The 27,395-nt window shown below is 28.4% G+C and overlaps 1 protein-coding gene across 11 annotated transcripts; it reads right to left on the reverse strand.

Moving 5' to 3' along the window:
* Positions 1-5,218: 5,218 nt before the first annotated feature.
* Positions 5,219-26,285, reverse strand: LOC111030904. Of its 11 annotated transcripts, XM_022310614.1 has the most exons (33): positions 26,214-26,285; positions 26,094-26,148; positions 25,756-25,799; positions 24,569-24,620; positions 24,310-24,423; positions 21,547-21,643; positions 21,241-21,471; positions 21,087-21,152; positions 20,931-20,996; positions 20,775-20,840; positions 20,619-20,684; positions 20,463-20,528; positions 20,307-20,372; positions 20,151-20,216; positions 19,995-20,060; positions 19,839-19,904; positions 19,698-19,763; positions 19,557-19,622; positions 19,420-19,481; positions 18,301-18,380; positions 13,694-13,772; positions 13,291-13,379; positions 12,185-12,382; positions 12,029-12,086; positions 11,092-11,241; positions 9,926-10,040; positions 9,621-9,863; positions 9,283-9,536; positions 9,052-9,208; positions 7,471-7,597; positions 7,013-7,120; positions 5,839-6,009; positions 5,219-5,417 (listed from the first exon to the last, which is right to left on the reverse strand). In XM_022310614.1, exons 1-32 carry the CDS (start codon positions 26,271-26,273, stop codon positions 5,842-5,844), a joined length of 3,267 nt encoding a protein of 1,088 aa, XP_022166306.1. In that variant the 5' UTR covers positions 26,274-26,285; the 3' UTR covers positions 5,219-5,417; positions 5,839-5,841. The 11 variants fall into 11 exon arrangements, with proteins under 11 accessions (XP_022166306.1, XP_022166307.1, XP_022166310.1 ...); XM_022310615.1 differs by lacking the exons at positions 5,219-5,417; positions 20,931-20,996 and having other exon boundaries at positions 5,765-6,009; XM_022310618.1 differs by lacking the exons at positions 5,219-5,417; positions 20,151-20,216 and having other exon boundaries at positions 5,765-6,009.
* Positions 26,286-27,395: the final 1,110 nt, after the last annotated feature.

Consider the following 27,395-nt stretch of genomic DNA (forward strand, 5'->3'; position numbering starts at 1 on the left):
ATAGCCATTAGCCACCAAGTTTCTTACTGCGCCACTGATAATGATTAAAATATTAATTGTTTACTATATAAAAAAAATTACATAAGTTATTTGATTGATATTTAGTAAGTGAATGTATAAATAATTGATACAAGTTAACAATAATATCATACTATAATATACTATTGATGTATAGTTTTTATTGCCTTCGGTATTTAGATAAGAACTAAAAACTGCCGCAACCGTCAACAGATTATTGCCAATAGACGTGTCTCTGCTTTGTCGTCGTTGTCATCGGCTTGATGAGCATTATATCCAAAATATCCAAAATTCCAAAATTAAAAATAGATTTTTGCCGTGAGCAGCTGACAGCAATTATTATTACAAATTTACAAAACTAATACTTTTATGATAGTTGATAAGTTACCTCCAAAGTCGAATGCTCGATCGATTTTGATTCTAGTAATATTAGTACGTTGAATGTTAAAATAAATGTGTAAGTAGGTACCTATTCATTGAAACTTGACGCTGTTCGTTTTTATTATTAGTTTGCTTTAAATACGTATCTCCATTAAATAAAAAGTGATTGCAATACAATTTTAAAAGTGTTGGTGCCAAACGAAAAATTGCAAAAGATGAAAGAAGAAGCAGTAGCTAAGTCTCGTTGAATGCCTGATTATATTATGAAGTCAACTCCGAATTATTCTGTTGCTCCATTAAACAATGATACAAATTAATGTTCAACTGCCTGCCCAAGTCAATCACTCAGTCAAAAAATATTGATGACAGCGATGTGGTAACTGGTAAGTACAAAGTATATTAAAAGTGATAAATGTAAGTTACTTAATAAGTATATATATAAACCTTTGCCACACTTTTACGCTAACGTCAAAATATAAATAGTCCAAATTCATGGTCACCGCTGGCCATTGTGTCACGTGCACACACACACATAATAATAAATAATAAACATACACACACATTATTATAATTAGGGTAACAGTTCCAGTGAATAAACAAATTGGACAAAAAAATCCTTTTGGAAAAAAATGTGAGCTATTGTTTTCTGAACATTGAGGTCGCTTTGAGAATGAACCTCTCAATAATGGTCGCCTACAGCAGTGGAGAAGTCATTTGAAGAGTTTAAATTTATAAAAAATCTACTCTTAGACTTCCATGCTGGATGAATTGCTAAATATTTTAGCTTAGATGAACATAGAAAGTAACATTTTAGGAGAACTTAGTTATGAAATTATTATAAAAGACCTCACCACTATAAATGACTTCAGCCAATTTGCTACTAGGCAATTTACTTCCATGATAATTTTGTTATTAAATCTATAAAAATGTATCGTACTTAATACATATAAAAAATAAATATGTAATAGGTACATAAATTAAATATGTCTAACCTAAATCTGTATATTGAATATTATATTCCAGTACCCACGATAGCACCCATACATAAGCTAGCCTAATATATCCTAAATGCACTGTATGTAGGTACTTGAGAAATATTACATCATACCTATAATTTTCAACAAAGTATCTACCTACATATTTTAGGTATTGTCGATTTTTGTTATTTCATGTATTTTTACATGTAGATGTGATTGTTCAAAATATAATTACAATTTATAAGTTATAAAGTCATATAATAATATGTAACTATGTAAGTCACTTAGTTTTACTGTACTAGTGTACTGCAATTTAAGAATAGATATGGATCTTCTTGGGCCACAATGTCCACAATTCTGTTCAAGATTCGAATATAACCAATTTATTATATTATGTGTTTTCCAGACATAACTGTTTTGTCTCAATAAAAGACTTCTTGATCACTCCCAATTCATTATTTTGTAAATTACATGATTTGTTTTGCCATTCTATAATAGTATCACAGATTATATTAACTATACGAGTATTATATTATTTTAATATTATATTTATTTATTTTATTAATTAATATAATCTGTGATAGTATAATGAGATATGATTTATAATATATCATGCAATTATACATCAAAAAGCATTTAACATAGGTACCTACTAACTGTATTATACTAAGGATATGGAAAAAATTGCAATAGATAGCAAATGCTTAGAGTTTTTGTACATGTTTTTAGAGCACATTAGGTGCATTTTACATTTATCATAATATGTTATACTTTTAACACTGCAGTTGACAATCATAAATTGTAAATTGTATGGTAATGATTTGTCAACAAGTGTTATTAATATTATAGCTTTGAAAGAGTCAGTTCTTGGTTTAAATAATTACTAATTAGATATATTATGTACTTTGATACTTATTTCCAGGGCTAGGTAAGATACTTTCAAAATAGGTAATTCATTCCAATCCATCACTTTGATGGATCAAGAAACTATCTATTATTGTATATTTCAATTTCTGTGTGTTCACAATCGTCAAAATAAATCAAATAACCAAACAAAACTAATAACTTTTCAAAATATAAATGTTTAAATATTATGCTGTTGTCTACACATTTATTGAAATAAGAAAAAATATTAATTAAATATAATATGAGCCTTAACACTTCTGCTGGCATTGATAAACCTTTTTCATTTGCTTTATAAAAATTTTCCTTGTTGGACGTTATATAGGTGGTTCAACATTTATGTTATTACAATTTATCATAAAAATATTCAAAATAGTGAGGCAAAAATATAATACAAGTGTTTTGATTTAGAAACATCTATTACGATTTCATGAATTTATACCTAATTATTAACAATATTTTAGTGGAGTTTTGGGGAGTCACCTGTTATAAATTCCAATGAGAACCTATCCTTTTGTTGAAAACACAATGTAAAGAAATTTTTTATATAAATTTTAGTGCATGAACAACATTAATTAATGCAAAACTCTAGGCTTGAGAGCTATTTAAAAAAAGTAGAGGTTTCCATTTGAAAAAGTTGACCCTCCAAAAATAATCTAAACAATTTGAATTATATAATTATGAAATCGTAATAGATGTTTCTAAATTAAAAAACATTTGTACCATTTATATTTCACTATTTTGAATATTTATATGATAAAATGACTGTAAAATAGTTTTTGAATTATCTGCATGTATATAATATACTAATTGGCGATTGCAGACAATATTTTTAGAAATATATTTGCTTTAAGTAATAAATGAATAATACTAATTTGCAATAACATCCATTCTACCTCCATTTTAAAAGAAAATTTATTATTCAACACGAAGAATGCTGTATTTAATAGAATTTGAATCTTATATATTGTAATACTTATTTGAAAATGGAATTTTCATAACATAGTGTTCTTGTATCCAATATGCTCTGTATAACTGTATATTATGTACATAATCACCTTATCTGACCCCATGATAGGATGTATCAAAAAGAGATGACAAATTAAGTACCTAACCTGTGTTCCAATCAATATTAAAATTTTTTTTTTTCATACAATTAATGTGTTCTACAAGCTTCTATAAATTATATGGAAAAATAGAATTTAATGTTTTGATTAGAGCACAAGTTATTTCTTTTGTCATATCTTTCTGTTACACTCAGTATAGATAACTATCAAATTGAAGAAAAATACCATTTACAGGCGCAAGTTAATTTGATTTAATAGTCTATCTTAGCTAAAATATTTATCTCTTTGTAACTTATATCATTTATTAGAGAGCACTAGTTTCTATATACTCCTTTTACATCAACTTGGTTGATAATGCATAATACCAAAACTTTTAAACATTTGACTTGTGATTATTGAGTACAAAAAAATCATCATAAGTCCATTTTAACATAATAAGAAATCAATAACTCGCATTTGACCTGTGGTTAATATTTTGATAATTTTTTTAATAACCCATCTGAAAATATTCCTAATGCATAATTTAAGTTGTTCATTAATTATTTTTATTCCTATAAAAATGCATAAAAATATCACAAAAATAAAATTGGTTCTAATAGCAAAAAAACCGGAAAACCATTTATTACTTTTCACAGTAATTGAGGGTAAAATAATATATAATATGATACTTAATATGGATGTGCAATTAATGAACAGATAATACCATCGATTAAAGCCATTGAATGCTGCAAGTGAGTTAAATTTAATATTGTCAATAATGAAAGACTCAAAATCTAAATTTTAGACATAGCCAAACTTTATTCACAAAGCGTATAGATTCTAAATCACCAAAACGCATATAACAATATTTACACACACATGTACACACAAACACATAAACTTCAACACAAATTTTTTGGACACTTAACATACATTATACATATTGAATATAAAAATATACGTATTCATACACAGTTCCACATTACATATATGCTACAACAAAACAGATACAATAGTACAAATTAGAAAATTTCAAAATTGGATTCTGTTTAACTTTAACTTCTACCATACAGTACTAAAGACCAAAAAAGGTACTACTGGCTTGAGTTCTCTAATAGTAGGGTTTTAATGGACTAAGTTGACTTGACTTCATTATTTTCAGGCATTGAATAGAACAGCCATATCCACCATTTGCATATCATCAACAAAATTTGAAATTCATCTGCTTATTAATTTAATAAAATATCTGTGGTTAAATATCATATCCGGAATGATTACAGGAATTTCTGAGAATCAAATATTTCATAAAAATCAAACATTAAGAAATCACAAGATAAATTCTTGAAACTTACAGCAATACCACATATCAATTTTTTCTCAAGTTTCCAGGAACAAAAAATACCGTTCAGATAATATAAACATAGATCATATTATGACTTCAATAATTAAAAACAAATAATATAAATTAACAAAAATAATGATATCAAAATAAATTATTTTAATAGCTAAATATATTGTGAAATAAAATATTTCAAGTTAGAAAAATAAATGTATAATATATACAAATTTGGGATGCAAGTTTTTGATGAAAAACAATACCATTTTTTTGAGCTGAATAAATCAATATTTTCTCTCAATGATAATAGGTAATATAGACCATGAAAAAATTAGTTAATTTACTTGAACCAGTCATCTAATTCGAATCTATTTCTAATAGGTAATTTATATATTAACAAGAACATGAAAAGGACTTAAACCTGAGCTTCAAAGATGTCCATCTACACAATATTTGACCATGCCATCGTTCAGAATAATATATATCTTAAATAACAAAATCACAGTTCAACAACCTTACAAAGAAACATTAAATATTTTCAACGTTTAAATCAATAATTTTTGAATTTCTTATTTGTACCGACATAACCAAATCTTCTACTGGCTCACTAGAATCATTTTCAGTTTTAATCGAAGTTGGAAACCATTTTTTTTTTTTTTTACACCATAACGTACTTGCAACAAACATACTTCATTGGGTATTTCTTGGATATTTGTGCACAGTGTAAATCAAAATATTCTTATTGACAACACATATCTAAAAAAAATGGCCATGGTTACTTTTCAATCAAATAAACATTAATTAGACAAATCGAAGCTTGTCAAATAATTGTTTTCCAGAATAGATTCCATTTTTGACATGCCTCGATGTGTACCGATATACTTAAGATAAGTAAAATGGTATTCTGATGATAGGGCTGAACAGCTATGATTACATGGACGATGTAATAATAAATTTTTTTTTAAAAATCCGATTAGAAAATAATTTTTATATATAATTGATTTTATGTAATGTCATTTATTACAATATGTTACATTGTATATGTAGTTTGATAAAAAATAAAAAAATTATTTTAATAATTTAAGACAAAAAAAAAACGTAATAAGTATACACATTTTTTTTGAATAAAACAAAAAAATATTTTAAAAAATGTACCATATAAATAAAATTAAAATACCGTCTACGATTTGCTAAGATTAAATACTTTTGCATATTTCTTTTTAAGGTCTTTGGGACAATATTTATCAACCACATCTTCAATTATTGTTTTATAGTCGAATATTTTTTTCAATTGATGCCTAACTTCTTCTAATTGAATTTTCGATACTTTGCTCCTTTGAATATTATCCTAAAAAAAATTAAAACAAATTGTTATACAATAAAACAAATTTAAATATTGAGCATTAGATTTAAAAATTAAATCAAATTCTATAAAATAGTTAAAGCTATAGATTCAACATAATTGTTTTTCAATTTGTTCGTGCAAATAATAGTCAACTATGATATTTGTACATACATTTTATAATGTTATTATATACAGTTGAACGTTTAAAAAAATAGAAAAAATAAAAGGTTTAATTAAGAATACAAAAGAAGTAGTAAATAATACAATGTAGAGTTGTTTACCTACTACAACAAGTAAATACAATAACTAGAGTCCGGATTTGTATGCATTTACATATTTGTGATGAGTGTATGCATTTAGATGGGAGTAAGAAATATGGACGATTTGTGTAACAGATAATGCATAGAAAAAAGTTTATTTTGCATATTCAAGCATATATTGTATAAAAGTTTATTAAGCCAATTATTTTGTTTCAATTTCATCGTTGAAATTATTAGTTCATTACGTATTTTTGGGAAATAAAATAATGTTATCGCCAGTAAATTGTGCACTAGTGCCCATATATCATTTCGTAATTTGCGTTCCGTAAATTTATAAATTAAAATTTTCATTTCATTACAATTTATAAATTGTAAAATGCCGAAAAGTCGAAGCACTATTCCAATTTGAATAAAAACATGGATTGCTCTTTATTAAATATTTACTGTTCTTTAATAAATGTTTAAAGTCAATGTCTATAATTAAAAAAAATATATTAAAATGTATATATTTTGGGTATGAGAGCATATCAAGTGCATATTTTGAAGTTTTTTGATGCATAAATGCATACTATTTTGGCCTTTTTGAGTGCATACAAATCCAGACTCTAACAATAACAAAGTTAAGAACTTAAAACTAAATATTAAAATCTTAAAATAAAATAATAAAAATAATATTATAATACAGCTAAATTTTTAATGCATGATTATAAAAGTGATAAAATAATCATTTTTTTCAGAATACGTACTTTAGTGAGCTCAACAAAATGATGGCACAGCCTAAGATCTTTAATAGTGGCTTCAAAGTGAGCTATGAGTTCAGTCATTCTTGCAATAATTTCATCTTCAATACTTATCTATAACATTTATTTTTATTTTGTTAATACATTTTTTACATTACTATTAGAGCAGTGATTCTCAGCAGGAATCATGTACAGACAAGTTGAATGTAGTCAAAACAAATTTTTATTTTTTCTTCCCGTTAATTTATATATTAAATAGCAAATCATTTTTAAGAACTGTAAGAAGTTAAACATATCAAATACCTAATAATAATATTGTATAGCATAAATTGTATCATTTAATTTTATTGAACACACTACTTTTATAATTTTTACGTATCTTTACCAGATTCCGTAACTTAAAAAATATAATTTGTCTGAAATTTAGATCAGTACAATCAGAATAATTAATATTTTTAATTTACCATTCCATCAAATTGTTGTAGTAAGTGCCTAACTCTCCATCCTGATATGCTATCGGACGTCCATTTTTTAGCTTGCTGCATATCGGCTAATTGCTTTTTAGTTTCTTTAATCTTAAAATCAGTGTACCTTCAAAAAAATCAATTATTAACAATAAAATCATAAGTAAATTACTAAAGTTAGCAGCGTAGAAAATTTAAGCTTTAAATTTTGTTCATGTATACAAAATTCAACAATTTTATTAATGTAGACACACATAAATGGTCTAAAATGAAATTTTTTTCTATTAAATTGAACTAGCATGTATACATATTACATCTTAAGAAAATGCTACCCATGTTATATTGTTACCATCTTACAAATGTAAAACAAATCAAATATGAGTTTAGCCAAACCAATTTTGTGTAATTAGCTTAAATATTAGAATTATTTGACCTTAACTTAAAGGGTAATCTTATCACTTAAACACCACTCGAAAAAAATTGTATTATACATAGTTTAGATACCATATGATGTATAAAAAAATACCATGAATGTGTGAAATGAAAATTATTTGAAAGTACTCATGATGTCATCACATTGGCCATCTCCATGAGTCGGCACTGGCAGGGGACCACAGCAAATCATATAGAAAATATTCTCATCGCTTACCGATTATTAAATATATGATATTATTATTTATTATATTATGTATGGTTAATACTGATTGTGATTTTATTTTTAGCTTTCAAATAATAACCAATACTGTCTACCAAATAATGCATATAGTATTTCAGACACTAGTACCTTACACATTCATCAGTATACATAGGATATTTGGATCATTGTGTAATATCTAATTTTATATATAGATTTCACTTGTAACTTTTACTTCTTCACTACTATGCCTTATTCGGTAGTACTAATAATAAAATAGCCAGCTCATCGATTTGCCTATGCATCTGAAGGAATGGACCAATTTTTATGCAGACATTATAATCTAACCAATATTTATAATTTCATTATATTTTGCACCAAACATCATAAGTTATAATAACTCAGACAGAATACATGCTGTGAAAACCATTTTGATACATAATTATGGTTATTATAGTCCATTTTGACCACTCAAATTTCGATCAACTAATATCTAAATTGAATTTTTTTTAATCTTAAATCTATAAGTACATGTCTTAGAAAAGTAGTCAGTGATTCTTAGCCAACAGGAAAAATTTTCACAATTGGGAAATTGATGAATTTTTTTTTTTTACTACAACCAAATACAATACAATAAGGCATAGATGCAGTAGTGAGCAACTAAAAGTTACAATTAAAATGTACACACTTAAAAAGAATATTTTCAAACATATTATTCATATGGTTTGATGCAATCACCTGCCAATGCTGTAGGGAGACAACAGATGCAATGTCATAGGTACATTTGAATTTAACTGTAATTTAGTAAACACATTTTGTTTTCACGATATACTTTTTTAATAATGTTAAGGTGTCATTTTAAAGGTAAATGTTTGTTTTAAGTAATTGATTACTTATAATATAATGTTTGTATTCATTTAGCGAAGTAAGTTCTATTAATACTCTACCTTTGAAAATGGTGAGTATGTCCTCGCCAAGTATTCTTATAACTTCCCAATAATGTGGGTCGTTTATTTTTAGGTTTAATGCAAGCTGAGCTTTCATCACTGACTTCTGTCTTAACATCTTCGAAGAATGGTTTTTCTGACTTAATATAATCAAATTCTTAAAAATAAACAGAAATACATGATAATTGTTGTAATTTACAAATGGATGCTATAAATTGTTTGGCAACTCACCATCTCCAAAATCATTCCCAAAATCATCATCATCATCATCATAATCATCATCTGCTGGACAATCATCATCAACATCCATATCATCTAAATCATCTTCGGCTTCATCCTCAGCATCACCATCGAGTAAATCATCATTACACATTAAATCATCATCAGGAAAATCTTCAGGTTTCTCAATTTTAATTAATTTTTCATCCACATACTCCATATCATCACCAACTATTTTAAATGGACTCTCTTCTTGATTAACAGGACTAAGAAATGAAGTAAAAACATGACAATTATTAGTATAATTAAGAATAATTTTTAAAAAATTGTTTAATATCATGTATACTTACAGTAACTGTTTGCGAGGTTTTTTCCGTGGACTTATTTCAACCATTATATGGGATTGCCTAGATAAGGCAGTAATTTGAGGTAGTAACGTTCCCTCTGGTATTTGTGGTACCATAATTGATTCTATTTGTAAACCAGTTTCATTATATCCATTTCTGTTTAGTGATGTATCTTCTATATTTTGACATTCTTCTATCTCAGGTTTGGTTAAAAGTGGTATTAGATTTTTTTGCGCCCTAAGTACACTATATTTATAACATAAATTAAAAATTAGTACAACAAACCAAATTACTTCATAGCTACTTACCCATCTGCATCACGCTTCCTTAAAATACTAGGCCTAGGTGAAATAATTGGTTTAAATACATGTTGACTATTGGGTATATTTATACATGGCTCATCGATATTTCCAGGAATGGGACCTATAAAAATACAAAGTTTGTATATAAAAACATGAGTTAATATCCAAAGATATAATAATATCTGTTAAACAGCAATTTGAGTATTATCTAGAGGATTATTGTAAATATTTTTTTTATTTTTAATGCCTAAAATAGTTTTGTACATTTGGCTTAAACATGTAACTTCTCACACTCATTAAAAACTAAAATTTGTTATAGTGCTAATTAATTGCATGATTCATGTGTTCTAGAACTTCAAACAAATTAACTACATCTATTTGACTACCTAATTATATAAATACTTCATAAATTGCATTAAGGATACTATTTTACTTCTACATGTTTTTGTTATTTTAATTTTTAATTGAATTACTCATTTTAATAACATATGTACCATGCCATTTATTTATAATTTAATAAATATAAACTGAAACTAACCAACAACTATCAGTTTTAGGTTTCCAAACATAAGTTTAGAACAAATTGTCAGTAGTTATAGTACATAGTTATGATTGTTTGCATTAAGATATTTAATAGTTATAATTGTTAATATTAATATAGATTAATTCTAGCAAAATATTAGGATTTTCAAATTATGTTTCAATTGTATTTGAAATTTGTTTATTTATTAGTATTTAAATAACGTTTGATAACCAGGAATTGATCAAGTTTGCAGTGTGCTATCCTAGCTAGTTCTTTTTAATACAATCCCAATCATACCTTAAATTAATATAATTATAATATTTATTGAATGTACGTACAATAATGTTGGTAAAAGGAATTACTATGACATATAAAGAAGTTAATAAAAATATTTACAAGTATGCGAAAGTATAACTTACAGGGAGTCAGTCGTGCATATTTGATTTTATTTAAATGATGAACAATAAAAAAATTCTTAAAATGTTTATAATATGAGGTATAGTCGCTAAATATAGATTTTGATTTATTGACAATATATTTTTAATTTTATTACATTGTTATTATTATTGTTGTCTTAGGAATGATGTCCAAAATATAATTTAGCCTATTTTAAGTTATTTTACTAATATAAATAATTTGTAATAATTACCATGAAGAACTGCAGGATTAATAACAGTATTTTTATGGTGGTAACTTTTTGGAGGAAAACGAGCAAAATCACTCTGAGTATAAACTGGTGGTGTACCTGACACCAAACTTTGTCGTACGCCTGTAAATTCAGGTAAACTATCATAAAAACCTATAACAAAAAATTCAAATATAAATCAATCAATTAAAGTAATGCATATTAAAATTTAGAATGACAAAACAAGTATATCACAATGATCTAAGACATTCAAATGTAAAATAACATACCTTTCTGATACACCTATCATATACCAGGATGCATTAACATAAGACACTCATTATTTCAAAATCGTTTAACATTCTTGAAAATATTTGTTTACATAAATTCAAGTCATTAAAATATATCATTTTTCTAAAACTCTTTTTTATTGTTACCATTATTCAAGTTGTTTAGTACTTTTAATGACAACATACATTTTTAATTTCTTATTCAAAGGCAGAATATTCTTAGTAAAACTTAAATGGATAAACATTGAATTTGGCAAATAGTTTGTGAGTATTACGTATTTGAAGTTCAGATGAGCGGAGTGATGTGGCACAGGAATACCTCACAAAATATTGGTCCATTATTCCTTCACCTATACTTCTTATATATAACTAATAACTACTTCTCTGAAATTTGATATTTTATAAACTGAAATACTGCGAATAATATTTGGCTTAGGAATAAGAAATTAAAAATGAATGTTGTTATTCAAGAGTAAAATCCTCAAAAAATGATAGCAATATACAAATGGTGAAAAAATTATTTTACAGTAACAACTTAAAATGATGTGGAATATTTTCAAAAAATGTTAAACAAAAAGTTTTCTGAAATAATTTATCTGTGTTCAATGGATCACCCATACATAATGTATAATACAATAAATCAAATTCAAATAATATATTGTTTAACATACCTGTCTTATTTATTACAGAAAAATGTGATACAGCAGGCGCTGATGGTACTGGAACAATCTGTGAGTGCAATAATATAAAAACAATACATTTAATATTACTTAGGTATATAAATTTAAAACACTAAAATTGTATTTTTGAATCAACAGAAAACATACTTTAGCAGGAACAATTTCATTAGCCGAGTGAATAACATGTGATGAAGGTGTTATTATAAGTGGGGAAACATTTTGAGATTCCATAATAGACCGCTGCAATGATGTTGTTACAATACGACTTTGCGCTTGAGCTGTCATTTGAGATCGTGCAGGTGCAAATCCAATCGTTTTTATAAGTGCTTCACTTTTCATCTGAATCTATTAAAAAGAAAGAGAATATAACTATATTTTTGTACTAAAAAAGTTTGATTTAAGCATATTTTTAACTTTAATCGAAAGAAGTTACTTAGAGACAATATTTCATTCAATATCATGGTTTTTAACTTTCAAAGAAATACAAAAAAATTATAAAACCTAGAAATGTGTGTATTGGTCTGATTCTTTGGGTTGAAAAATTGATCAATATGAAATGAAATCACAAATTACTATAATATAGCATGCAGTATTTAACATTTTAATGTTACTTCATCAAAAATTATAACAGATAAATTAGTAGTAATAAGTTTGATCAATGTAAATATATAATTATAAATAAAAGTTACTCTGTTATTAGTAACTATCCACATTGTCAAATCAAGTAAATTATAAAAATTAACTAAGTAAATTGGTCCCACTAAAAATTAGAGGATTATTTTGTAATTTCACCTACAATACTACATTTGATTATGTTTATATTGACTTAATGGAAAAATTTAAGTTTAAATCTGAATCAGAAAGAGTACAAAATATGTAGGTAAGTATAGATTAAAAAACACATCATAAATAATTGATTATTTTGAGCAATTTAAACAAATTTTAAAAATGATTATAAATATAAAATTATATAATTCAAAAGTTATTTTGATAATGTATTATAAATCATAAAACATTATGTTTAAAAAAAGTGCAGAGCTAATTTCAAGCCACAAAAAATCTAAAATAATTAGTTATTAAGTTTATATGTTTCTGTATTAAATTCAGTATTAGTTAAAAGTAGCAGTTGCAATTCATATTATACAGTCTAGTACTTTAGAACAAATGCACAAGCATAATACATAACCTACATGCAAATTATACACAGGATTTAGTATTATTTTCTAAAAATAAATAGGTATAACTTGACTTACTTGTGAACTCAATTGCTTATTAGGATGTAATATTACAGGACAAATACCAGGTTCCTCTTTAACTTCATGGGCTGACAACTTTGGTATACCTTATTAACATAAAATAAATATAATTAGGAATTAGACATTTAAATTATAAAATTAAAATTAAAAAATGTTTTATCTAATATTCCAACATCTATGAACATAAATACATATTCATTATTAAGAAAATATGTACTCAAAATAAAATAATAAAATAATGAATAAAGAAATAAATTAGGTGATTTTAATATAATTTGAAATCACATTAGTGCTTTATTCACTTTTTATAATTTTCAGAATTTGAACATTTAACATTAAAAATGTTTAGTAATTGTTTATCAACTCCGTCTTAGAAAGTTTTTTTAAGTTGTAAACTAACCTGGTTTTATGGAATTTCCAATAGGTGGAAATTGAGTTAACGGTATATTATGAGATGGAGGATTGCACATTCTGTATGCCTAAAAAATACAACACATTAATTAATACACATATTATAATACTGATTTTTTTTGTACCTACCTATGACTGTGAACATATGATAAAAATAAAATTTTAAAATTTTAAGGCCAGGCAAATTAAAAATAATAGCTGATAAAATAATTTGAGGACATTAAGCATTGTAATCTATATTAACAATATCTTACACAAAGTATAAATAACATTGAAAAGGCATAAACTAACCTAATTTCTGTTTATTTATTTTAGAATTTAAAGTTGGGCACTAGGAGAAAAGAGTCAGTTATTCCTATCTATTCATCTTGTCATAGAAGGTAGTTAATTAATTGATATTATAATATTTGATGCTTATTATTCTTTATACAATGATACTAAATGTTGTAATTGATTTCATTGTTTTCGATTGTTTTGTTGCAGAACTAAACATTTAAGTACAATTTAAAACATTGGAGATACAAGTTTTTGCTCATGTGTTAACATAATTTTTATCCACATCAATATCAACATTTGTTAAGTTATAGAGAAACACAAAATCATTGACTGATGATAAAAGAGAAGCAATTTAATAAAAACTATTAAATTGTAAATTATCCATTTTCTTTTCTTAAAAATACCAACTATGGAACAAATCATTTTGTTTACACAAAAACAGAGTTTGGCGAATGGGAACTCAATGAGAGGCTTTCATACTTCCTCAATTAATCAAAATTAATCACGACAAGGTAAAACAATGAAAAATAACATCTCAAATAAGAAAAAATAAGAAAATAATTATTTGATTTTTTATGGAAACCAAATTTGTTTTTTAATTTGTTACTTAATGGTCAATTGAAAAACCAACGTGTAACATATCATGCAAACAAGTTTAGCTATTCAAAATGTGGCGCAGAAAAAATCATGATTCAGCCAACTGTTAGCAGAAACTTAATTATTATATTAAGTAGGTGCAATGTTGTGTACTTCCGTTGCATTCAGCAGAGTAAAATGGTGGGACATCAACATTGAATTTACAGTGATGCCATTTCAGACGAATTAATTTTCACATAATTGCACAACATTTATTTAGCGTTACGGATACTTCTGGGATTATGTCTGTTGGTGTTTTTCATGGAACATTCCTAGTCAGAAAACATTATGTAAAACCAACTCCATAATACTGTCAACATTTTTCCCGTGAACCGAATGCGCGCATTCATAGTACTGAAAACGAAGACGATGCCAGTGGAGTAAACAAGCGTACCAATGTAACTTCAACATTAGTACTGAAAAACGTACTGAAAAACGTACAATCAGTCGTCAGTCGCAAACCGTGAGCGACGGAAGAGAGTGCAGAGAAAATCAAACCGACATAATAGTATTTCGATACGCATACACTACGTATTACGTAGACGGTTCGAACTGCTGAATTGCCGTCGTATTAAGACCTCGGACCCGTACGAAGAAAAAACCGTTGCGATTGTGAGACCTATCGAGTCGTACGATGTTTTCGGGGGGGATTCAAAAAACGGCAGAACACTTATCGAACGTTTTTTTTTTTTGTTTTTTTTTTTTACGGTTTCGATTCAAACTTTCGTCACGAACGTGGGGGCGACGGGGGGAGGGGGTGCCGTTGCAACCGCTGGGCATTTTTCGGTGCCAATTGGGCGGGAAGGCGGGCGGGCGGGCGGCGTCGGGCAGACAAGACAGACGGGCGAGCTACCGAAACGTGACGGCGTCGAGCCGATACTCACGGTGGCCGGGACGTCGACGGCGCCTTTGAGGACGACTTCTTGTTTGCCGATGTTGGAGAACGGACTGGCCGTCAGTATTATGTTGCCGTCTTTGATCTGGTCGGCGACGTCACTCATGCTGAACGAGTACGGGCGGGTCGCCGGTAATACGGTACGAGACGACGACGACTACGATCACGACAACGACGGCGGCGGCCGCGGGGCTCCCTCGGGCCTCGGCGGCGGCGGTGACTGCGGCTGCTGCGGCGGCGGTGGACTGGACCGACTGTGCGCGGCCGCTCGGAAAGCTATCGCAGACCGCCGGACGGACTCAAGTCGGACCGAACGACGCAACGGGCGCACAATAAGGGGCTGTGGACAACGACGGAACGGTGGCCGGTGGACGACGCGGCTGCGGCGGCGGCTGTGGTGGCGGCGGTTGCGGCGACGACGGACGGCATCGCGCGCGACCGGACGACAACACGTACACCACCGGACGACGTCGTCGTCGACGTATTTAGAACGCCCGCGCGACCGATTGCGTCGACTGTCTCGTTAAGTACGCGGCGGCAGCGGACGAGCGTTTTGGCTAATAGCAGCAGCGGCGGTTAAGGCAGACGACAGCGATTTAAAGTCCGATTTCGCGTTCTGGCCACGTACCGCGAACCACAACAACGCATATAATATCGTTATGGTCGTAGGAATATTACTGCCGCTCGCCGTTTCGGTTGTTGTTGTTGTTGCAATATTATGAACGTAACGCGCGTGTGTCTGTATAATAATATTATAATATATTAATGTAGTCGAGTGTATGTGTGTGCATAAGTGTGTGTATGTGTGTATAGAAATGTATTACGATGATAGAAATTTGCAAAAAAAATCGCGAAAATTGAACGCGGAACGAGTGAAGCGGTCGTTTTCTAGCCGCCGCCGCCGCCGCTGCAGCCGTTGTCGTATCGTCGTCGTGTCGTCGTTGTCGTGTCGTCTTGTCCTCGTCGTCTTCAGAGCAGCAGCAGCAGTTGTAGTAGTAGTTGTTGTTGTCTAAATGATAATATTGGTAACCTGCTGTGTTTCGTTTGCTACTGGTGCGCTCGGCCGTCTCGATTGAAATAAAAATGTATGAATTCGCGCGCGCGTCACATGCACTGAGCAGTGGTACGGGCCGAGTAGACAACACACTGGTGGCGCACACAAGTATTCCGTCGCGGTGCTTGCGGGCTGCCGAGTTGTGTCGGGGACCGCCGCCGCCGCCGCCTGCCCGACAGTGCTGCTTGCTGGCAGCTGCTGGATAATCTATGGCACAGACGGGACGATGCGCGTGCGCGCAAACCATCACCCCGCCCCGCCGACCGACCGTATCGTGCGAGGCCAGACGGCGGCGGTCGTTACAGACACGAAAACGCGCGCGAAATCGCGGCTGAGACGTGACGCCGTCGTAATTATTGCGGAAAACGTTTTTCGGTTTTCCGATCGATCTCATCGAGTCGGCGACGTACAGGCACATCGGGCAGAGGATTGTCGACGTCCAGCTTTCGGGCGACGTTCGTCAAGCCGTTTCCGTTTGTTTTGTTTTCATTCGATTCTCGATTGTTTTTTTTTTCCATACGCGTATTACTTTTTCTTTTTTTTTTCTCTTTTTCTTTTTTAACGACTGTAATTGAACTGTAACAGTTTTGACTGGTCGACAAGCAAACAATGGAGCAAACAATGGAGGTACGGGCGGCGACGCGACCGCCTCCAAAGGCGCGCGTTATCTGTGCTACGTTTTTATGCTTATTATCACGTCTCGAGGTCCAGCCGATTTTCTTTCTCTTTACACGTCGTCACGATGACACAGTTAGGTATTGCAGTAGTTGTGCGATCGTTTTCGTCCCACACTTGGGTAGGAGATACCGACCAAACGCCCTCCGCCATTACCACCACCGCCGCGTTTTACTCTCTCGACATAAAGTCAATTTAAAAGCAGAAAATGCCAGACAAAAGCCTCAGCAAAATAAACACAGTCAAATGATAAGATAAAAAATAGTAACGGATGATGACCAGACACCAGATTTATCGCATAACTAAAATGCTATCGATAGACAATAATAGTTACTAGGTATGATGCGTGTATAATTATCATTATTATTTTACACCAAGTTATAAGTTCGACTAAATTTTAACTACATTAAAAACTTGAACGTGCCAATTGATAGTAATAATCGAGTTGTAGTTCCCATAGTGATATTATTTTTTTATCTTTGTTAATTATTGTGGAGCAAGAAAGCAATTGGTTTTACACTGGTATGTTATGTTTTCAATATTGTTAACATTTTGAAAATTGTAATATATAAAATTACACGATTGTTTTTAATGAAACAAAGTTAAATAGTGCAAAAATATACATGTTTTTTCAAAAGAAAAATATATGTTTAGAATGATAATAATTAATTATTATAAAAAAATAAAATAATAAGCCAATTAAATTAAAATAATATGACATTACATTTATAATTTAATAGATTTAATAGATAGGTTTGAAACTTCTAAGTTCAAAAATGATTATTTTAATGATAATAATTTTTATCTTGCACTAAAAGAACTCAATGCTATTTTATATAATCCAAATAGTTTGTATAGAATTGTCCAATATAATATACACTACAATTATTTGAAAACAAAATATATCAAAACAAAAAAACCGAAAGTCTCTTTACTAACCACTCAGAATTTAAAAAAAATTTAATAGGACTCAATAAACGATTTATTGATCACTAAATATTGTGCGTTTTCAAAGAAACCGAATAACTATATTTAATAATAATTAGTTTTAGTTACTTACAGGATTTGAACCTGGAGCACACAATGAAACATGATTTTTGACTTGATTAGTATATTGAATTGAAGGAAGCATTTGTGTATCTAATCAAAAGAAAATACATGAATTATAATTAATATTAAATAACAAATTTATAAATAAAAATGTCTAAGTACATTACAATTGATTTGTATTATCAGTAATAACTAATAAGCAGTCTACATATCAAATATGAAAAACTTTTTAATAATACTAGTAGGTATTTAATTTTTAACTAAATTAAAATTTTTATGTCACATTTCAGACTTATTAGAAATGTGTACTATTTACTTAAATTTCTACTCAATAAATTATATTTTAATTCTGAAATACTAGAATTTAACTCAAAACTGTTGACAATGAAATAAAATATGATAAGTACACTTCTAATAACTGTATTTTAATAACAACAAATTATTGATGAAGATCTGAAAACAATCAGGAACATTTTTTTTAATTTTGGAAATCATGAAAGTATTAATTTTCAAATACAAATACGCTCAAGAGAGTATTTAAAATAATTTAAATACAATTAGTTTAAGAATTATTATAAATATTATAAAAATATTTCATAGCATTGTTATTTTATTTTAAATATTTTTAAATTTAAGGATTATAAGGTATTTTAAAATGAAGTATTAACATGTAAATCATTTTCAAAGAACTATTTATCGAAATTTGAGAATGTTTTTTTCATCATCATTATATTATTATATTTATAATATAAATAAAATTATTAAACATTTATACCTAAATTACAATATATTAAATTACATTAACAAACTATTAATAAATTAATTATTATTAAAATAAAACAAATCATTTATTTTCATTTTTCAGCGTAAAATTAAGTCGGTAGTACAAAGTACTAATGATTTTTAAATGTATCAATATTAAATTAGTAATAAGTAATACAAAATTAATATTTTATGCCTAATTATAAAAATGAATCGGTAAAATTAAAAAAAGTATTTATACTTGTATTTAAATACATTTGTTGAATACTTGACAAGACTAATTGTAAGTAATAATATTAAATTTGAATAATTTGATTAAAATTCAATGAATAAATCTCTGAAAAATATACAATAAGATAAAATTTACCATAATTTGGACGGTCAACGTTGCTAGTCCCTTGCTGATTTTCAAAGTTACTTGTGTTTGGTCTGTAAATAATTTAATAATAGTTCACATAAAGTTAACATAGCATTTAAATTTTAAAATATGATATATATTCTTACATTATTTGTGGTTCAGGTTGTATCGGTCTATATCCTTCCTGATTTTCTAAGTTACTTGTGTTCGGACTGTAAATAATTTAATAATAGTTCACATAAAGTTAACATAGCATTTAAATTTTAAAATATGAAATATATTCTTACATTATTTGTGGTTCAGGTTGTATCGGTCTATATCTTTCCTGATTTTCTAAGTTACTTGTGTTCGGTCTGTAAATAATTTAAAAATAGTTCACATAAAGTTAACATAGCATTTAAATTTTAAAATATGATATATATTCTTACATTATTTGCGGTTCAAGTTGTATCGGTCTATATCTTGCCTGATTTTCAAAGTTACTTGTGTTTGGTCTGTAAATAATATAATTATTGTTCACATAAAGATAATGTAACATTTAAATATTCAAATAAATGTAGTTAAAATATGATATATATTCTTACATTATTTGCGGTTCAAGTTTTATCGGTCTATATGTTGCCTGATTTTCAAAGTTACTTGTGTTCGGTCTGTAAATAATTTAATTATTGTTCACATAAAGATAATATAACATTAAAATTTCACAATAATTGTACTCAACATATGATATATATACTTACATTAATTGTGGTTCAAGTTTCATCGGTCTATATTTTGTCTCATTGGCACAGTTACTTGTGTTCGGCCTGTAAAATATTTAAAAATAGTTCACACAAAGATAACATAACATTTAAATTTTAAAATAATTGTACTTAAAGTATGATATATATGCTTACATTAATTGTGGTTCAAGCTTCATCGGTCTATATTTTGCCTCATTGGCAAAGTTACTTGTGTTCGGCCTGTAAATGATTTAATAATAGTTCACATAAAGCTAATGTAACATTTAAAAGTTAAAATAAATGTACTTAAAATATGATATATATTCTTACATATATTGTGGTTCAAGTTGTATCGGTCTATATCTTGCCTGATTTTCAAAGTTACCTGTATGCGGTCTGTAAATAATTAAATAATAATTCACATTATGTTATCATAACATTCAAATTTTAAAATAAATGTACTTAAAATATGAAATATATTCTTACATTAATTGTGGTTCAATTTGTATCGGTCTATATCTTGCCTGATTTGCAATGTTACTTGTGTTCTGTCTGTAAATAATTTAATAATAGTTCACATAAAGCTAACTTTACATTTAAATTTTAAAACAATTGTACGTAAAGTATGATATATATTCTTACATTATTTGTGGTTCAAGTTGTATCGGTCTATATCTTGCCTGATTTGCAATGTTACTTGTGTTCTGTCTGTAAATAATTTAATAATAGTTCACATAAAGCTAACATAACATTTAAATTTTAAAATAATTTTACTTAAAATATGATATATATTCTTACATTATTTGTGGTTCAGGTTGTATCGGTCTATGTCTTGCCTGATTTTCTATGTTACTTGTGTGCGGTCTGTAAATAATTTAATAATAGTTTATATAAAGCTAACGTAACATTTAAATTTTAAAATAATTGAACTTAAAAGATGATATATATTCTTACATTATTTGTGGTTCAGGTCGTATCGGTCTATATCTTGCCTGATTTGCAATGTTATTTGTGTTCGGTCTGTAAATAATTTAATAATAGTTCACATAAAGCTAACTTTACATTTAAATTTTAAAACAATTGTACGTAAAGTATGATATATTCTTACAGTAATTGCGGTTCAAGTTGTGTCGGTATATAATTTGCGAAACTGTTGAAATATTGTTTCCTGGCTGAATCAGAAATTTGAGGAACACCATTTTGGTTGTTGTTAGAAGTTGAATTTACTGATGCACTAGTTTTACTAAAATTGAATATTTGTACCGAGTTTTCCAATACAGTTTGGTTGTGGGGTGTAAGTTTGCTTGTTGGTACACTTGGTATACATTTTGTATTTGCTCTATGTAAACAAAATAAATAAAATTTGTTTTATTTATAATAATGATTTTTAAAAAGAATGGATAAATACACTTACCCATTGTGTGTTACTACTATAGATGATGGTTTGGTAGTATTTTGTCTAATAGGTAGACTGGTTGAACAGCCTTGATTGTTTGTAGTAACGGTACCTACTAATGTATATTAAGAATTATTAGTATATATCATTTATGAACAATTTACAATCTTAATAATGATAACTAATAAGTAATAATGTATCAAACTATGAAACAATCAATGAATAATAAATAAAATTCAATACAAAAGGTAGAATATGTCGCTTTAATGTTATAATACAAAGCATTATTAAAAACTTATAACAAAACCACTACTAATTTAAAAGGAAAGAATTTTCTACTTCAGCTTCTATATGAAGGTTTCATTTCAATGGACATTAGTACAGATTAATGTTGTTTTAAAGTTTATTAACATTGAATAATAATATTCATTTCCAAACATTATTTTTTCGAAACTATAGGATGTATACAGTAATAATAATATTTGGTTTGTTATACTTTTATTGAGTTTATTTCTTACAGGCTGAAAAAATAAAATATAATTAGTGGGTAGCAATATGTGAGTTATGACACAGAATAAATTATTATGTGATCTTTCTTACACATTATTGATTTAACAAATTTATATTATAATTCTTTGAAGATTTATCCATATTATGTAAATTAATAAACAAACATACATGAATGTTATTATTTATAATATATTGGCTTTAGGAAACACTAAGGATATTAATTTTAATTAATTATGCTGTTAAATTATATGCCACAAATGTATTTTGTTATATTAATTGAATGGGAATTTTAATATTATTAGTAAGTGCTATAATTATTATTGTAACTGTTATTTACTACACAATTAATATGTACAATGTTTTGTAAATGGAGATTTTTTTTCTGTCAATAAAGTAATAATAATAAATAATAATATTATTATTAGGGCTCGGATGTTTAAGCACTTAAAACTACTGTAATATGCATGCATTTATGCACTAAAAAATTACGAAATATGCAAACAAAATCTGTACTAAAGTTTTAAACCCAGCATTCTTTTCAATTAAGTTCTGAAATTTGTCGTAAATTTCTTTTCCCACTATTCCATTAGCCATTTTGAGGGTTTCTCTAGTATTATTGACAACATTAATTGATTCAAACAAAGTTAACCCAGATGATTCTAATTTAGTTATGTTGACTGGTAAACATCTAAAGTTGAACTGAATGAATATTAAGTTTGGGACTAAGTTTGGTTCAGCCATAATGCTAATACTTTTTTCGATTGAAACTGCTTCATCTGGGTTTAATTTTGAAAATACATTTTGTATAGTTGTAAAATTATCAGAATAGTAAAATGTGGCCTCTAACCATGTTCCCCAACGTGTTATTATAGGCACTAGAGGTAGAGGAATACCAGAAGCTTCTGTTTTAAAAATCTTTAAACGTGATGGTGCTTTCAAAAATACTTTTTTAACGTTTGACACAAGTCCGTCTACGTTATTGAATTTTCCACAAATTTTTTTCACTACTCTATGATGTGCATGTACAAGACAGGTGACGTGCACCATTTTTGAATAAAGCGCTTTTAACAAATTTGCAGCTTTAATCATATAGGGGGCGGCATCAGTAACAAATAAAAGAACATCATCGTGACGAATACCTTCTGGCCATAAAAGAAACATCGATTGATCAAAAACTTTACTAATTGTAAAGTAATTTGCTTTATCTAACTCTTCAGAGTTCAATAAATACAATTTACCCGGCGTATTTTTATCAAGAATACCAATAATCACGTTTGCTACGTAGCGGCCTTCGCAATCTGTTGTTTCGTTAATATTTTACGTTAAATTGTCTTGAAATATGCATTTATACTCTTAAAACCCAAAATTATGCCATTAAAATACAAAACCACTAAATATGCAAAAATAGCATTATTTTATTCGGTAGAACATGAATCAAATTTGTATCCAGGTTAGCAATAAATTGGATAAATAGAAAAAAAAAAAGCAATTTCATAAACATCCGAGGCCTAATTATTATATATTACAATATATTGTAAACATACAAATAAGAAATAAACATAACCAAGTTGTACATTGGGAAATAGAAAATAATTTTTATTTGAAAAAAAACTAATGATAATTGTGAAAAATAAATTACTATCGAGCCTAAAATACATTTTCAAATTATTTATGAAATGTTTATTTGAGACTCAACAATTTAACTGATAAAATAAACTTTTTTAAATTAAGACTATTTGTATAATACAATAAATTTAGTTGGGACAAACATAATAAGAAAAAATTTAATAAATCCCAAAAATAGAATAAATAACTGAACTATGAAAATTTATAAAATTATTTTATTGTGTACATTTTACTTATTTTAAATCAGATGATATAAAACTATAGTTAACTAATAAGAAAATGAATATCTTCTTTAACTACTATACAATAAAATATAAGAACTAACAATGTCATATCTTACCAATTCCACACTTTTTGAAGTTGTGTAGGTTTTGTTATATAGAATTAAAGCATTTTGAAAACTAATCTAGTACTTATGTATTTGGGGCAAGAAATGTTGGAACAGTTACACCCGTGATCAAACAATAACACTCAAATGTTAATACTATTTCCTACAGATCTTTGGTATAATCAATAAAATATGTTGATTTAATAATTTACATTGTATAGGAACAATAAATTATAAAACCAAGTTTTTTTTTAAGTAGCAATACAAAATCTTCTGTTTAAAATCTACATTTTTAATAAAATATGTTTATTAGTTACCATTGTTAACAGGAGCCTGTTCAGAATTACTGGCACCCTCCATGTTTTCAGAAGTTTGGTCAGTCAGTTTTTTCTTTCCAGTTTTCAAAACATACTCGATGACTTTGCGAATTCCTAAAAAAAAATGAATTAAGACATTATGAGTGTTAAATTGTTTATGGCCATAGTTGCCGGGCTTTGGTTCAATACAATTTAAAAAAATTATTAGTCTTTGTTTTAGCAGAATACAAGTAATAAAATAAGTAATGATTTAACATACCATTATTATTGTGAGATGATGATGGAGGAGGATCCACTGGTTGAGAAAGATACTGTAAATATAAAATCAAATACAATTGAAAGGGGCTGGAGCACATCATGTCTTAAGGAGTAACATTTAGGCAATTCATATGACATGTACATTTAGATATGCTGTGTGCAGCGGTGAAATGAACCTAACATAACCCATAAGCAACCTAAAATTGACACAGAACCTCCCTCCCACCCTTCTACTAACAATTTATAATAAACACAAGTACTATTAGCATAACTATTATTTGCTTACGATAATTATTATTTAGTCATTGTTTTTTTTACATTCATATTGAGCATCCATCACCCACCCACCCCTAAATATTAAAAATATCCAGAAGCAACTGTTCCTCAAAGACCATGTTCGTTTCGCCACTGGCTATGTGAGTAATAAATTAATATTAAAGTGTGTTTCCGAGAATCGCTGTCACGCCATGTCGGACAGCCACACCTGGATCCTGGATGCAACTTTCGATGCACATGCACATGTCAATACAAATATTGTTATTTGCATATCTATAAAACAACTATAAGTGGTAAAAAATTTAAAAAAAGTATTTCCTTCAAAAAAATTGTTGATTTATAAGCTTCTTGGGTTCTAGACCTTCAGGAATCGCTGTTTTGATTTAAAATCAGATGTGCCCAAAATAAATACAAACGCAATTATTTCATGGATTTTTGAAAATAAATCTTAACCCTTACACCCTTTAAAATTGAAAACTGTATTCCTAAAAAGCCTTGATATTTTGTCAAAGATTTCATTCATAATTTAAGAGGACATCACATTTTTGTGCATTTTAAAATGATTATAGCTTAATTAAAAATAATACAAGAGTAATAAAACCTTTCCACATGCCCTAGATGATATTCTTGCCTTTAAATTTTACTGGAGGTAAATTCACTCACATTTTAGAAATTACTGAGTAAAATTTATTATTGTGAACATAGAATATGCCATGTTGTATGTTTGTAAAAAAAAATGCCCGTGCGGCACACCCTTAACTATTAAAATCAGACATTCTAAAGCATGTGTAATTTACCACCGCTTATTGGTCTAAAACGTACAAAAAATATGTGTGCTTCGATCGTCTTAAGTAATATAATTTTCACAACTGTACAACTTGTCATGATTTGAGACTATTACTAGGTACTTACTCTAACTGGAAGTAATTGCTGAGTTCTTTGTATAGGTCTGATTCCTAAACAAAAAAATTTGTAATTCAACAAAAATTAGAAAAATATTGCAAACCAATTCATAGACTTAATATATTAAGTACCTATCTTATACAACTAAGTACTATTTGGCTTAAAACGATGGATAAGTATAAATATGAATGTATATTTAACATACCTTGGACCTCGGTAATTAGAATTAAAAATCAATAAATAAAGTAGGTATACTACATTAAATTTAAATATCGTAGCCAATATTAGGTAGTTGTTGGTATAAAAAAAGATAGGCATTAATACATTAAGAAGTGAGTTTTACATACTTGGTAGGGTGTTAGTTGCAAATGAAACCGAAGCAGTCGTCGATGGTAAAATAGTCTATAATACATAACAATTTGAATCCATACAACTTGCATAATTTATCTAAGACTATCAAAACTTACTCTGAGACGAGGTTCTTTATTTTGATTTTTATGATTATTTTTTTCAGACGAATCCATCATTCCAAATTAGTAGTCTGATTCAAATCAAATAATTCTATAAGTCCATCACTTCTTATCTGATCCTAAAAATTTTTTACACTTTTACACAATTCAAACAATTAAATACCCACAGTGGCGGCGTGATAGGGTGTTTCATGAGGCAATTGTCTCACGACCAATTAGGTGGTGGTACCCCCGGGAACGGATATTAAAAATCACATATGGAATATGGTCAACTAATACCATTAGTATTAGTAGTATTACTTTAACCTTACGTTTACTGGAAATAAACTATTATCTATAGTGCATGTTGTATAGTGTGCAATAACGCAGTATATTGGTGCCATTGTGGTAACACGTAACACTATCATAGATAATATTGTATCATTATTTTATTTATCTATTAACAATATTTCACCTTCGTTGGTTGGGCTGTATGCAGCACTGGTAAATCGTGGATGCACGTAATATTGAAGTAATGACGAATTGACGGTTATGTTACTTTTAACTTTAAAATTTTATTAAGTATTGTTATTTGTTGTTCATATTCTGGAGACAATAAATGCATGGGTAGCGACGTAGCGTTCTCTTAAGAAAAAATCCCATAAAGCTCGCTTATGTTTTTTATTTTTTATTTTTGTAGCAATTTATAATTTGTCATAATATTTATTACAATAATACCCAATAAAATAATAAAAAACTAATTATTATTTTCTCAATGGTAGGTAAAACTGATAAAGTCAGTAACAGATAAAGATTAACTACAAGCGAAGACCGATTAGAAAGTTTGATGATTTTAAACTGTAAAAGAGTTATAACATTGATTATAATTTGGCCATTGATACTTTTGCAGCAACATCAGATTTATTGAGGGACAATTTATTGTTTAAATAAAGATTTATTGTTATTTATATATTATAAGTAATTTTATTATATTTCTGATATTAACATGACAAAGTACATTACTGTTGTAGAATTGTGAATTTGGGGGTGTGGGAAAAAATTTAGGTGGTGGTGGTGGTCAAGCATTTATACTTGCCTCATAAATTAAAATAGTTCACGCCGCCACTGAATACCCATTACATAATTGTTTTTTAAAAACAAAAACCTAGATAATATGAGACATTTAATGACAACTAATTG

The sequence above is a fragment of the Myzus persicae genome, unplaced genomic scaffold, assembly GCF_001856785.1.
Source record: "Myzus persicae strain clone G006 unplaced genomic scaffold, MPER_G0061.0, whole genome shotgun sequence".
NCBI classification, from domain to species: Eukaryota; Metazoa; Arthropoda; class Insecta; order Hemiptera; family Aphididae; genus Myzus; species Myzus persicae.

Coding starts and splice junctions, on each gene's coding strand:
- LOC111030904 (XM_022310614.1), bottom strand. CDS start 26,273: ATGATGGATTCGTCTGAAAAAAATAATCATAAAAATCAAAATAAAGAA. Junction 24,424..24,568: donor ATCATCTCACAATAATAATG/GTATGTTAAATC, acceptor ATTTTTTTTTAG/GAATTCGCAAAGTCATCGAG. Junction 21,153..21,240: donor CAACTTGAACCGCAATTACT/GTAAGAATATAT, acceptor AATTATTTACAG/ACCGAACACAAATAACATTG.